Source organism: Hyposmocoma kahamanoa, unplaced genomic scaffold (assembly GCF_003589595.1).
Source record: "Hyposmocoma kahamanoa isolate Upper Pololo Valley unplaced genomic scaffold, ASM358959v1 78553, whole genome shotgun sequence".
NCBI lineage: Eukaryota > Metazoa > Arthropoda > Insecta > Lepidoptera > Cosmopterigidae > Hyposmocoma > Hyposmocoma kahamanoa.
The window spans coordinates 4,196-19,841 of NW_020653975.1; the positions used below are offsets into that span (position 1 = coordinate 4,196).

Genomic DNA, 15,646 nt, shown 5'->3' on the forward strand with positions numbered 1-15,646 from the left:
TATTCAATGATAACCTGTCCCAATGGATTTTAACCAATCACAGCCTTCACTGCGTGCAGCGCGAACCAAACGGCGGGTCTGCGGCTTCTACTTCATTCATCAAACCTACGCGCTCCCATAAAATACACGCAGACATTCTTATTTCATAACCATACTCGCTTAATCAAGATACATAACCCTTCCCTAAGATAATTATTAGTACAAAGAAACCATCCTTTGATTTGACGGGATTCAAACCTGCGTCTACATGGCAATCTAGGACACCCGCTCTACCAACAGACCTACAGATCGAGTCAGCAGACCTTATCAATTTCTGAATGCGTTTGTTACAGATCCTGAGAACCTGTGAGAAATCTATGAAAGTTTCTCTTCACTCCAACAACTGTCTTTACAGCTTCTAGAAACTGATAGGAGATATCGCTTTATAAATTGTAACATTGATTTCATTGAATGTCATGATTTACTAACACGATAATATTCATTTATTTTTTGTGGAATTACTGTTTTGTCATAATTATATACAAGGAATTTCTCTGTGTATTCATTATAACAAAGTATAGGAGTCATTTCATGATATTAAATGATATCATGTTAGTAACCACCTTATGAGTCACGAGATCCCCGCATCAGCCGCTGCCCCTTTGAAATTCTCATGGTCCCAAGTTATCTAATTCATATTCCCTACAAATAAGTTTAAGAATTTGTAGCCACAGAAACTGCACCAATATTGCCATAATTTAAGCTCAAATGCTGGACAAAGTTCTTCTAACGAATACCAAATTGTTTAAAAACCGCTAAAAGAAATAATATTTAAAGCATTCCTGGTTTCTGATTTCTTTGATATAGTTAAAAGAGCTATTTCTAATATTTATCGAACCTGGTGCGTCAGAAGGGTTGGCTTTGTCCAGCAATGAGAGTTGGTCCACAGCTGAAGCGTCCAGGAAGACTTGGATGCTGTATTCTGAGAAGGTGTGAGTCCAGTGGCCAAACACGCCTATGCCTGAAACAGAGAACTGGATTTTTTTAAAGTGTCACTTGAGTGTTTTTTTTTGTTTAACCGACTTCATGTGTTCACATTTTTTAGTTGGAAAGGGGGTACCTCAATAGTGGTCTCACTTTTTGATGAAAATATTCCACTTCTAAGGGTCGTAAATTAGGGGATGAGTCCGGTTTATGAATTCACCCACTTTCTGTTAACCGATTTCAATACAATTTGACACATAGATGTAATTTTACATAATATTATATTTTCTATCGAGTGACTAAAATGAGCCAATATGAGCCAATATAAACCCGAGGTGGTTAGAGTTACTCCGAGGGTTTATATTGGCTTTTAGTCTAGGGTCGTATTCTAGAACTCTACTCAATGCTCAAGTCAGGACTTGAGTATGATTTCAAGCAGAGTTTTCATTCCAGAACATTACCCAAGCGTAGAATCTGTAATCGGGGTTCACCTGAGTAATGTCAGAGGAAGTGACAGCTTGTGGCTTATTTTTAAACAATGCTCGAGATTCGTTTCAACTTTGCGGAGTCCTAAACGGTACTTAATTGTAAAATCCGGTCTTAGGTGTTGTCAAAATCTACATAATAATCGGCGAAAAAATTACAATATTACGATGAAAGCATTTAAAAATTTTGATTTTTATCAAAATATGTCAATGATGAATATCATACTCAATTGCTTCGGTCGTTGAAAGACCCACAAGACCCGACACACGACATGGAGGAACACAGATTCAAGCAGCGATATAGGTTCAACCAAGATTTGGAAAGACAATTAGTTTAACCAATCATAGTAAATGAACGAAATGAGACGTGGGTATGGAATACGGATTCTGGTTGGTAATGTTCTGGAATAAAAACTCTGCTTGAAATCATACTCAAGTCCTTGCCATTAGGGTCGTATTTCCAGTGCTTGAAATCATACTCAAGTCCTGTCTTGAGCATTGAGTAGAATTCTGGAGTACAACCCTTAGTCTCGAGGTGAAAACTTTACTTTTCACTTTGATTGCGAGAAAAAGATGTATATTTCAATCGTTTTCGCTTTACAACAAAATTACGAGGCAAAATTCTGAAGTTTTCGCGGTTTTTTTTCCAACCAGATACAGATACAACAAACGCATTAACGCGGGAAAATAATACGGCGCCACCGTCTATGCGGAAAAGGCACGGAACTAAAACCGAGAGTACTACAGACTGTTTCAGTTCGTTCACTCGAAGTAAATTAAAAATTTTCAACTGCCCTACCAGAACATTTTCTATTTATGATAATCTTCCACCTTCTATTCCTCGTCCCCCGTAAATTTCCAGTTTCTGTTATGTTTTTACAAATCCCTTCTTAAATTTAATAATTAATTTTATTAGTATTAACAAACTTAAATTGTAAAACTTATTCTTTAATGGTGATGGTATATCGTACTGTTTTGTATTGTTCCAGAAGCCGGAATAGACTTAAGAGCAGTGTTAATTAATTAAACATAAAAAAAAGTATAAGTGCCATGACTGATTGGCAAAATTCTTCAAGAAAGTTAAGAATTGAATAGTAAATTAAAAAATAAGGTACTTTAATGGATGCACATTACTCCCGCTACGTAAGGATATATTGATGTACTTTTAGAGCATGAGAACTGAAAAACTACTTATTAATATAACAGCATATTTAGTCAGAGCACTGCTAGTCTATTATTATTTCAACTTACCTAAAGGCCTCGGAAATTCTGCTGGAATGCTGACCATGTCAGGTCCACAAGTCACCGAGCTGAAATTATTTTTGTCTACCTCATAACTGGGCCTGAAACAAAATTCAAAACTTAACTTCCATTAAAGAATATTCTGTACCAAATGGACATTTTTGAGTATAGAACAGGAATACAGATTATGCTCACAATTTTTTAAAACATCACACATCCTGACTACCTGCAAGAGCTAAATGGGGTTACTACTGTGGATTTTCGTCATCCAAGTACACAAAAGCTGTACAATAACCTTTAGTATAAAGTTTTTGTTTCACTATAGTTTTAAACGTCGTGATTGGCTGACTTTGATTATCAACCAGAATCATATAAGTAGTGTCAGCTCTTGGTTGATTGAAATTACATACTGGGCAACTTGGACTGTTGTTAATGGCAAAATGTTTTAATTATAACGCATACACTCAACACACCCCGCACTAGGGAAGCCCTGTCGCGGGTGCCATGGACACACACATAGACAAACACAAATTACACCCAAACTCACGAGATAAATAAATGTAGGCTATACAAATATTTCTTCCGGCCCGGGAATCGAACCTAGGACCTCTGCGTGGCAGTCCGGCATGGTAACCGTTTGGCCACGGAGGCAGTTAGACAATTAATGATATGAAAAGGATTTGTACGGTTATGAACTCTCTGCTTTTGGTGGTTGGAACTAAATTACTAAAATAATAAAGTTTTTTCACACAGTTTAACAGTTTCGTTCCTCCATATTTTTTTGTTTACGAAAACGTTTATTATGTTGCGTAATTTTTAAAAATTTTCGCAATATTTTATTAAAAAGTTTTATATCTATGAATGTACATTTCACATTTAAGACAATTATATTTAATGTGTATACTTTTATTTTCGAATTTAGAAAATTTTCGAAAAACATTTTTTGTTGCAAAAAAGCATTCCTCTCCCTCCCACACCCCTCCACCGCAAATTCGTGCGATGGTAATGTACAGTCTTAAAAATAAAGACATGTTTAATAAAACTATGAAGGTAAGTACCCTATGTCTCAAAAAATCCTGAAATAACTCTATTATAACCTAGTTTAATGTTAAAAATTCGATTATACAACAATTTTTTCGCAAAAATATTGCTTGCAAAAAACGGCAGTTTTGTATCCAAAATTAATTATTTATAAACAAACCTGATATTATCTGACACGTAAAGATCAGCGTCACCAGACAGAGACGTTAATTCGATTAATAGAGGTCCAGTGTGGCCTAACTGCCAGTAAGAAAAGTTGCCTGCGCCAACAAAGCCGACAACGGTATCTAAAAGCACTTTATCTGTGTCCACTTGAACATATCCTGATAAAAGTGACGAAAGGAATGAAGTACCAATAATTCCTAATAAAACTAGAATCAATTCCTTCCTCATTATTTGCGAAAACTTCGAAAAATTTGATAAATCAAGTGTGATCGGAAAAATCCTCAAATCCTGGTCTGACGTTAAGTTTATTTAAAATCGAATGAAGAATTCAATACACATAAAAGGAACAACAATAGCTGTAATTTTGGACTATTTGTCACTTTTTTACTTTTTACCTTAAACCTAAATTGTACCAAAAAACGCATCTGTCAAATGTTGTAACACTATGAATTCCCATAACATTCTCACATAAAAATCACGTTTAATACTTAGAACAGCCAAGATTGGTTTCGAGGAGAAATGTGCGAAAGAGGTATTTAGGCGGTGCGAGGTGTGTAGCGGACTATATTTCCTAGTGTGAGCGGGTGAGACGCTGTGTGGTATGGTGAGCACCCTACCCATCCCTCGCACGTATTCCTCGCGTATGCGTATGAAGTGTATATTTCTCGCTCACATCTGTCGATTATTTGTATGTACGTACAAATACTTCCTTTTTTTTCCACCCATATGCTCCGCTTAACGATATCTTGTCAACGATACGCTAGTCTTTTTGCACTAGAGCTGATCTAAGTTAGTCTTAAAATGAAGTAATTTAATGATGGATTTTTTTCTAGCTACCTCGCATATGATAAACTAAACCTGATAAAATATAAAGAAACATAATATATTATTTAAACATAGTTCATACTGAATATGAGAAAAAAATAGATATTATCTATCTTTAACGGTTACAAGGTTCGTTATTTATTTTATTGTTTCGTGAAAATATTATAACTGCCTTTTTGTGTTGTTGTGAATAGCTCCAATACAAGGGACTCAAACAAAGTTTCACTTCAGACCGCCAATACTATAGTAACACTGCAGAATAGGAAACACGTAGTTTCGGCCAGGTTTATTTTACTGCTTAAGATTTTTATAGACATCAACGGATGCGGATGCAGATTTCACTTTAACATCAGCAGATGCTGATGCGGGTGCTGAATTTATTTATTTAAAAAAAATCGCGTAAAATGTGTTCTTATTGAATACACATAGAATACCGACCTACACGAAAAAGCTTTTTTAATAATTTTGTGACTTGTCTGCCTACATTAATCATAATGGAATGAACTTCTATTACCGTTAAGAACGACGACGGCTGCTATGCTTTTTGAACAAGTCTGTTTCTGAATTAATTGTAAATCAATGAATGGTAGGACGAAAATATCGGCACTGAATTTCAGGATCGATTAATTTGTTTATTTGTGTGTAGTAAATATATTTACACGATACTACAGTTACTAATGTCCCGTGAAAGTAAGTTAATTAAGAAATAACAATTTAAAACACAGAGACAGAGAGAACAAAAATACATGATGATGGATACATCATCTCACAGAATCTCAAGCATTCACAACACATATCCGCCCATCGCCATGAAAGCAGAGCACACTCCGGTGAAGATTCCAAAAGTTCGTTGGGCATTAGGTGGGCACGGAGCAACGGCGAGTTTGTGACGCGATACCTTACAAAAGGAACGCGGAAGCTGATGCGGATGCGGACATTGTAAATTACGCGAATTATCCGCGGATGCGGATGCAGATGCTGATATTCGTAACAACCCTGGTTTCGAACTTCTTTCATATTTCATGACCATATTTAAGAAACGTACCATAAGTACCATATGAATGTTCTCCAATTGGAAAACATGGAACTTCAAAAAACTTGGGCATATCAAATTAGAAATTCCACTGCAACTCACGGGTTGCTTTTATGTAGGCCACATCTTTATGCCACAGCTGTTCACTACGAGACGGTGATTCAAGAGCCTACCTAATAGTTTCCCGTGGTTTTCGTCACGTTGTTTCTCCGTGATGAAGAACGTGATTTTATCACGTAATTATTTTGTACTTTAGTGTGTATTATGATATTTTATTACATAAAGAATCCCACCTAATCAACAAACCAGTACCAGTTAAATGTGCACCCTGAAAGTTTAGCGTTTACAAGTGATTATATAACAACCTTCATATGATGCATAAACGCGGAATGTTTTTAAATAAAACTTGATTTAGTAACTTTTATTTTTAAAATCCCTAAACAAGCAATTTTCCAAAAATATACCTACCATTTCACTACAGTATTTACATAATGCGACTAAATAGAATAAGCTGTTTTTATCCATATGTTTCGGGTGACAAAACTAACGTGTTTACTCCGGCCGCATTATAGTTCAACAAATACGCAATAAGTCAGATAAGGCATATATGAACAAACTCGCAATAATGTTAAATAATAAGATAATTAATTATTACTATGCCGGTTGTTATTGCAAAAACAAACGACCGTTTATCAAAATTAGTACAAAAACAACTAAAATTATCAAGCATGGCAGACATTTTGAATTAATATACCATTCAATTTGAAAGTCATATAGACATACATTGTCTCTTTGTATTTATGACCTACTCAATTTGGTCGGGTTCCTCTGAACCTCCTTGTTTTCATTGTGTTTCTTTTTTACGAGTTGCTATGCTGACGGAATAAAGCTTGCCATTCCCGGCTTTTATCGCTGATCAGATAATTTCGATGTATTAGTGAGGGAAGTGAAATACAGCTATTTTCAGCATATTTTTATGATTTTATATAACAAATACAAATGTAGTATACGTGCTTTATCGTATTGTCTTGACTAAAACTATACTAACATTGAATGCAATACAAGAACAGGCACTGAATTCAATGTGCCCCTGAAAATATTTTTATCGTAAGTTTATGCATTTTTAATCGATTCAATAAAGATGCAAATATCCCCCTGTGGCGGAAAATAAGTATATTTTATTTAGGCGTTAGAGATAAGAAAAAAACCAAACATTATCAGGAGTTAGGTAAAAAATGCATAATTAAATAAATAACCACTAATATCTAGTTCATGATGTCCATAATGTGATAAGTACTTACACAAATAATAATAATAATAAATGACGAACGAAACTAATTACGAAATTATTATGAATTAATTTATATTTTATTTTCTGATTGAATCCCTTGAAACCCTTTCCATGGTTATTATTTTTTCCAGTATAAATGATGTTTTGTTGAACACTTAAAATTTGTGTTTAAAATCTTTCCATGAATAAGGTTCAAAACTAATATAATGAATAATGATGTACAGGGTCAAGAGCACGCTGAGGTAGTATCGACTCTAAAGGTGTACTAAAGAATTTCCAGTAATAATAGTGATATGAATTTATTGTTCCAAAAAGCCTTACATTAGGTAAATTACACTTACATGAATGTTAGTTAAGCACTAAGCACAACATGTTACTTGGGAAAAGACCGGTGCTTATAGAGTACATCCACTGACTATAATAGATTTCTCTGAATGTACACGCAGGATACAGTAACATAGGATTTTGGTTATAAAATAAAGCGAAGCTTATGTAAATGCTTATAAATAAAAAAAAATCTGTTTCAAGACCTGTTATTGCATATTCGTTCATTTATTATGTTAATTAATCACGGATAATAAATAAACATAAAGCAAATGTCTTAACCTGTGTTTAAGGTTTTAATATTTTTATGCTTTGAAATTTTTACGGCTTAGTTTATTACAAGTAATGTTAACTATTAAATAGTATTATTGTACAGTTTGCTTTTTGACAAGGTATTTGAAAAGTAGTTTTACTAATAATAAGCATAAAGCTTTTTAAAATTTTACTACTTCTGGTATACTTCTGAAGGGTATATTACATCCAGCATAATGATTATTAATTAAATGCATACTTAGTTCATTGCTCCTAATGCTCATGTGATTTATAATCGCTAATTAGTAATAAATGAATAATTGTCTGATCAGCAACAAAAAGGCCACGAGTGGCGCGCCTTAATGCCCCACCGCGCAGCGGTTTGCGCAGCCGCCATGACGGTATAAATACCTCGAGCGCCGCGACGTCACGTAGTCGAAATCGAGAGGTGAAGGTGTGAATAATGGAGAGAAGGCATCCACATTCCGTGTTAAAAATCGATCATCATCGGAGCTAGCAGCGCGACCGCCGACGGCCAGTCGTGAAAGTTAAGCAGTGCAGTGTTTTGTACGCGTCAATAGCGTAAAATCGGCGGCTCGAAGCCACGTAGTGCGAACGTTGGCGACCATCTTGTGCAGTGCAGTGCCGAGGGACGATCAGTGGAGCGGGAATGAACTGCCCCGGGCAGCAGCCGCGGCGGCGGCGCGGGGCGCTGCGGCGCGAGGCGCGGCCCGAGCGGGAGCGCTACGCGGCCGGCAAGTGGGGCTCGGCCCCCGCGGCCACGTCGCTGCCGCCGCCGCCCACGCACTGGCGGCGCGAGTGGCGCGACGGCCGCTGCCGCGACCAGCCCGACCGCGCGCTCACGCTCAAGCTGCTGCTCAACGTGGCGTCCGCGTAGCCAGCCATTGGACGGAGCGCCCTTCGTGCTAAGTTTCGTTTATGCGCGTCGCGGCTTCGGCGCCGGGGCGGGTGGACACGCGCCCCGGCGGCGGCGTCGCCCAAATTCTGGCGTTAGGTATTATTTTGTGAAAATTTTAGTAGTTAAGTGTCGGCTCTGGCCACGGGCGCCGCCGCCGTTGCGCGCCTCCGCGCTCCCAAAAACGAGAAAAATACAAAAAAATAAGCCAGCGGAGGCGCGCAGCCGCGGCGGCGCGCGTGGCGGAGCCCCGGCCTCGCGCGCCTCGCCGCAGACCCTCTCGCCGGCCGCCGCCTGTTCCTGCTCAGGTCCGCGAGGGAGGTTTCGGCCCCGACGTTGCATTTGTTTTGAATGAGCGTTACGTTATATTTTGCGGGGGCGGCGAGACGCGCGGCGCCGCCGGAGCTCGCTCCGCTAGTCGTATCGTTTTATTTATCTCGAGACCAATGTATTTTTATTTGTCGGCGTCGACCGCGTTCGGCGGGAGCACTTGCCTCTTTGACCACCGACTTATGCCCCGTTTGCACTCTCCTAGTGTTCGGGGGAGTGTTTTCACGACTATATTGGCGAGTGTACTGAACAGTCAACTCCCTGACACTCGGCCGGACACTAGGGGAAACTGGCCATAAAGCCCCACCCCGCCACAACAGAGCTTTAAAAAAACACAAGTGGGCGTTGTGTCGACGTTCCTAATTCTAGTTGTAGATTTTAAAATTAACGATACGGTAATGTGTAACTGACTGTTAACGATTGGAAGATATATAGTTTGTACAGAAAGTTAGTATATTTGATCTCACTGCGGGGTCCTACGGCTAGACTACTGTGATTTTACTATACCGGTAAATTGGCTTTTTGACTAACTTCCTGACTTTATTGTTTTGGTCTGAGAAGGCTGTCTGGAGTCTTTAATCTCTCTGTCTGTAATATTTCGAGCGCATTTAACTATGCGGCAAGATGAGCGGACTACTTAAATTTATACTTAAAAAAAAACTTGACATTGACCGCAATTTAGTTTGCTTACCTTGCTGCTGTGTACAAATTCTTAGTATCTCTTTAGTGTTAACTGATCACCAGTACTCAATACTAGTGATTTTAAATACTTTTTTTATGTAGCAGTGATTAGGCATTATCTCAAAATACCAGTGCCAATTTGCTAAGTGTTTGAAGTCACTAGTGTTTTGTTTTTTTTTTATATAACCATAGTGGTTTTAAGTGTAATTTGTACTACTAAAATTGCTTTAAAACATCCCGACTGGTTAAAATTTAAGTTTCTTTAAAAAATATATATAAACGAATGTCAATTGCTTTTAAATTAAATTTAAAAGAATCTGGCAGAAAAAAAAGTTTCGAACAATTTTTTGTCTATGATTTTTTGATATTTGAGAATTATTTACAAAAAAACCACACAATAAAATAAATAATATATTTGTCTGCAAACAAAATGTAGTTATATTAGTAACAGTCCACATCTTGTGTACATAATTTGATTCTTAAATAAGTTAATAGTTTTCTGTAACTAAGTATGTCAGTGAAAATGATTTTTGAAACCACTTTTTGTTGTATTAAAAAATCTCGCTAATGTGTATAAGTGAAAATTTTAAGGCATAAAGTAAATAATAAGACGAATATACATAAAAAGTGGTTTCAATAATAAAAATGACAACTTTTTTTAACATATGTATTAAAAAGAACCCATTTTTTGTCACACTAAAACTAAATACACTTTTATTGTTAAAAAAAGCTGTTTTAACGAATTTTTAAACAAAAAAACGGCTTGTAGCATTAAAAGTGTTATTTAGTTCAAAGCATTGTTAGTAGTATAAGTTTTTGAACGAATTTATTTGTTAATATTCCGCCATTTTTAATTTTTAGACAATGCAATTTTAAGTTTTAGTCAACTTTGCATTTTTTTTTGTATTTCTTAAGGAGACTTGAGGCGTGAATTTATTTTTAAAACAAATGTTGAACAACGCGGTGTTGAAATCGAGGAAGTTTGACATTTTAGATTAATTATATTTTCGAAAGTCAGTCATGTTAGCAACACTGAGGCCCTTAATCTCAATGTTACTAGCAACACTGATAAAAAAAGTAAACGCACGCCTTAAAATTCCATTTTTGAAATTTAAAAGTGGCGGAAAATTAAAATTAGATTTAGTGGAAAATCTATAGTAAAATCATAGTATAAAAACCTCTGTGATTTAAAAAAGAATTACTATTTGGAATTTTACAAGTTTATACCTATTAGTTTTAAATACTTTTAAGGAAAGGTGGTGTAAGTGCCAGAGGAGTCCCGCAGCCAATCCCTAACCTTACCCAGTCCAGTCCCATCCCTGTTTTCCTATTCCCAGGGTACATACCCTACAACTGTATCCCGAAGTTTCTAGATTCCTTACGTCTTCTTAACATCCAACGCCGTCCTGCAACCACCTCTGGTTCATCGGCCAATAGCAAGCAACATCACGTCATAGGCTACCAATAGCAAGCCAGCAGCATCCATCAAAGTTTTCGTGATTGGCAACCAATAACAGCAAGCCAGCGAAGTCGTCCCTTGATCCGGCAACTTCCAACCAATAGCAAGCAGGGTCTTCAGAATGATCGATCGATAGCAAGCCAGCAAATCCAGCATTTCTTAATTCACACCAACCACCAAAACGAGACCAACAATGTCCTCCGATTACAGCATTAAGCAGTGATTACTAATGGAAGACAACGTCTATACAAATCGAATTGTTAAAAATCACTGAAGAAACAAGAACTTGAAGAGACCCGAAGATCAGACCAAGGGACGTGCGCGATAACTTAAAAAACAACACCACATGAGCAAGCATCACCTAGAGGCGTTTACCAAGCTGGCGGCGTAACCAGAAAACCGAAATTACTCCGAAGAAAGTGTTACCTAGAAGAAAGTATCAGTGGATCGTGAAGCAATTTTGTTCCCGTTTTCTCAACTTTTCCTCTATAGCCCTATCCCCTGTCCTATCCTGTATTCCTGTCTATTCCCAGGGTTCTTCGGAACCCGACAAATGTTTCTAAAAGTTTCATGGTTTTTACGTCTTTATAACGTATTTCCTTCGAAAATAAGACTAGAAAGACAGCTCGTCACTCTTCACGAGTGGAGCTGTTTCTGCAATTGTGGTAATAGGGGAACAAAAATCGAGACTGAATTTCGAGACTAGTTCAAAAGTAGGTTTCCACATTTACTGGCAGTCAAAACGTGATCTTTTAGTCAAATTTAAAATATGAAAAATTATTTAACAGGTGGTTTTTTAAACTTTATAAAGGGCACTTAAGAAACTAAGGCCCGGTACCCACTGACGGCTCGGGACGGCAAGGGATTTTTAGGTGGTGACGGATAGTAATATACGTTAAGATTATGACATTGTTGTAATTTCTATGATAATGATCGTAGCTTCGGTATGCTTACAGCGTTTGCCCACTACGTCCAATTCGTATCAGCAGAGGGCATTACTTATTTGACAGTAGTTGTTTCGGACAGAGAGCGAGAGTCGACTACCTTCCGAATCCGAGAAATGACGGTCCGAAATGGCACAGGGATCATCTCTAAGTGTACAATATTCGTATTTTCGAATCGGACTTAGTGCACAAGGGACATTGTGATTGCGAAGTGGATTTTTAGTGAGCTTTTTAGATTTGTGTAGTCTCCCCCGGCCAGCATCTGGAAAGCTTAGGCAGCCTTCGGGATGCTTCGGAAGACCGAGTGTAACTATGCGGGGCGAGGGGAGTTACGCACGGCAAGACTGATTTGAACAGAGACCAGGCGCGAGCACGATGATATCGCGATGGAATGCTTCGGCATGCCTAAGGACGCTTAGTTCTGCCGAGGCCATCAGTGTGCGCTGGGCCTAAGGGCGCCTAGTATAGTTTCAGATAAGAGAGGACCTGATTTTAATTGGTGCGTTTTGTAATATATAACAACAAATGACATATTTTTAGTCGATATAACGCTCAACAGCTCTTAATTTATGGTATACAGACATTTGACATATTCTTGCATGATATAAAGGTCACTGGGTGTAACAGACGATTGATATAACAACTTTCAATCTGATATACCGATGGCATAATATTTATTTAATATAAACACTTCAGATATAACATTCACTGAGTATAATGTATTTGAGTGGTGTTTAGGTGCAATGGTGAAGTAATCGAATTATTTAGCATTTCCTAGTTGGTTTGACCTCCTCCTGTGGGTTTAGGTTAGGTTAGTATGTGTTATTAAATATTCTGCTTAAAGTTTTAATAAATATATTATTTAATACAGTTGCTCAAAACGTGGTATTTTTCGCACTACAAATCGTGCCGAAAGTTGGATTTCTCGCACTAGTGCTTTTTACTTTTCCATTTTTTTTAAATTTACTGTTGTTTCAAATCTTAAGCACAGAACTAAAGAAGTTGTATATTTATTTAATATTTATGTGCTTTGTGACGTAAGTCATTCGTCATTAAAACTTATATTTATTTACAAATACTATTATAATGAACGTATCGAGTGGAGGTCCACAGTCTCTGCCTACCCCTGAATGGGTGACAGGCGAGATTTTTATGTATATATTTGTGCTATGTATTACAGATAAATTGTATCTCACTACCGTGCCCCGTGCACCTAAAGAAGTTTAAACAAAAGTACCAGGACTTCATAATAAGAAAAGTGGTTACAGACCGATATTACAGAAAATAAACAAAAACAGCACGTTAGAACTAGATTTCCATAGACTTTTAACTAATGGTTGCAGTGGTTGTATTTCATTATTTTAATTTACTAGCAGAAAATGAGTTTTGTTTAAATACTGTTTTATTTTACTTTCAATGTAGTTTTTTCGCAAATGTATTAAAAAACGTCGTTTGATACACGTGCGGATTTGTCATTTTCACTTGTCTCGCGTCTTGACCCTCGCCTCTGGCTCGGGCCAAGAAGCCTCGAGACTCGTGAATAATGACTAACTTTCCGCACTTATATCAAAAATAACTATTTTAATACAAAAAGCACTTAAAGCTATAAAAAACAATTATATTTTGCGATTGCATTTAAAGAAATAAAAAAAAATTATGTTGATATAGGGCGCTTCAATATTATTTAGTACATTATACTGGTAGTACTTACCATTTGTTCATGTGACCTAATCATTATATCTAATGTTTATTATACTGACGGTTCATTATACACATTGAAATTATGCCTAATGTTGTTATACCTTTTGGTGATTGTACTGTGAGTGATTATATCCTTAAAAATTATATCAAATGTTGTTATACAAAGTGAAAATGGATTATTTGTTGTTATGTCTTCCATTATACACCCGATTTTAATACTATAATGGGGTGTCTAGAAAAATACGTTTTTTCACACAAAACTGAGGCCATCCTTGGGACTGAACCCTGTAATGATATAGACGTTAGCCTCTAGTGCAACGAAACAAGATCTGTCAATGTGTAGCTTGAGCACCAACTAGGGAGCTGGAACCGTAACCGCTGCATGTTATGTTACCAAAAATCATAGTGTGTACGTGGTTCGCGAGCTTGCCGCTACAACCAGGTACTTGTCATTACTCACTAGCGAGTGAAAACTGCTTCACGCGTACACACTAGAACCTCGTTACTGCGTCTGTCACGTTACAGAGGACCTAGTGCCGTTCTCCGTCCAACAATCGTCCGAAACAATTTACTTTCAAAATAACCATACCAGAAGTATCAATTAACGTAAGGGACATTTTGTCGAAAATGAGTTATGTATATCATTGGATTCGGAAGTTCCCGCTCTATCGATTGGTATTATTAAAATTTAGGAGTGCCCAATGTTTTAAAATATAGCGTGTCCCTTACATTGGAAAACATTAAAAAAAGATTTTTAGTTGTGCCTTACTTTACTAATATTTTATGTCTAAACCGTCGAGCATAGTGTAAGCAGGAAGAGATATAAAAAATTAACGTAAAGTAAGAAGTACATGCTATATTTTAAACCACTGCGCATCCCCAAATCTTTCGTTTATAGCATGAAAGAAGAGGAAATTCTAAGAAACTTTGCTCTAGACGCAATCAAAATTGGAGCAGACAGTAAAAAGTTATAGACAGATTAAAAAAACCCCTTTTTTTGGCTCTCCTGAATAACCGTGGTTTGTCCCTTACATTAATTGATACTTCTGGTGTCGATAAGTAATATATTAAAAGACGCATGATGTGACTAAAGTTTGTCATTGTCATTTTATAGTCGAGTATTATTTGTTTCTCTCTGATTGTTTCGGACGGATGTTGCACGGAGGACGGGAGTAGAGCTCTAGTCACAGCTCGATCATGAGCACCCGGCTTAGGCTGCCTTTCCATCAGAGATGTGCGAGGATGCGTTACGAATTCGTTTTAACTATGCGCGGGCGGGACACGGTGTGGTTAGGTGAGCGGTGGCGATATGTCAGTGTCACTTAGGGTCGTATTCCAAAACTCTACTCAATACTCAAGTCCTTCAGTGCTTGAAATCATACTCAAGTCTGCTCAAATCCTGACTTAATTAATACATACATTTAATTAATTAATACATTGAGTACAGTTCTCTTAGAGTCGTATTCCAGAACTGTACTCAATGCTCAAGTCATGATTTGAGTATGGTTTAAAGCACTCGAAATCATACTCAAGTCCCTGCCATTAGGGTCGTATTTCCAGTGCTTGTGTTTCCATAGCAATTCTGACTTGAGCATTGAGTAGAGTTCTAGAATTCTACTTAGTGTCATACTTTCAGTAGCTCTAGTTTCCTACACCGTTTAGCACACATTCCTCGCACACATTTGTCACTATTTTGTATGTACAAATGCTTAGCTCCGCTAATCCTTTCCCACCGAAGCTGCGCTAAGCGAGGCTAGGACAATGAAGTGATCCTATTGGTGATAAAAAATCCACCAATATGATTACTTCATTTTTCTAGCGTTTTGTACATACAAAATGGTGAGAGATGTGCAAACATCCCGGAAGCGCTGCAGTACCGGGGTAGTCTCAACATCATCCTGAACACATTATTATATTGGACACACAGGGAATTTAGCGACCTTTGGAAAACTCCTAAACCACAAGCCGCCCGTGTACAGACCCTGACAATACGC

General features: G+C 37.4%; 1 protein-coding gene across 1 annotated transcript; it reads right to left on the reverse strand.

The window, feature by feature from the left end:
* Positions 1-493: 493 nt before the first annotated feature.
* Positions 494-4,124, reverse strand: LOC113233499 (UPF0669 protein C6orf120-like). The gene is made up of 3 exons (XM_026468625.1): positions 3,892-4,124; positions 2,700-2,791; positions 494-1,000 (listed from the first exon to the last, which is right to left on the reverse strand). The coding sequence occupies exons 1-3, from the start codon at positions 4,122-4,124 to the stop codon at positions 795-797; spliced, it is 531 nt and encodes a 176-aa protein (XP_026324410.1). The 3' UTR covers positions 494-794.
* Positions 4,125-15,646: the final 11,522 nt, after the last annotated feature.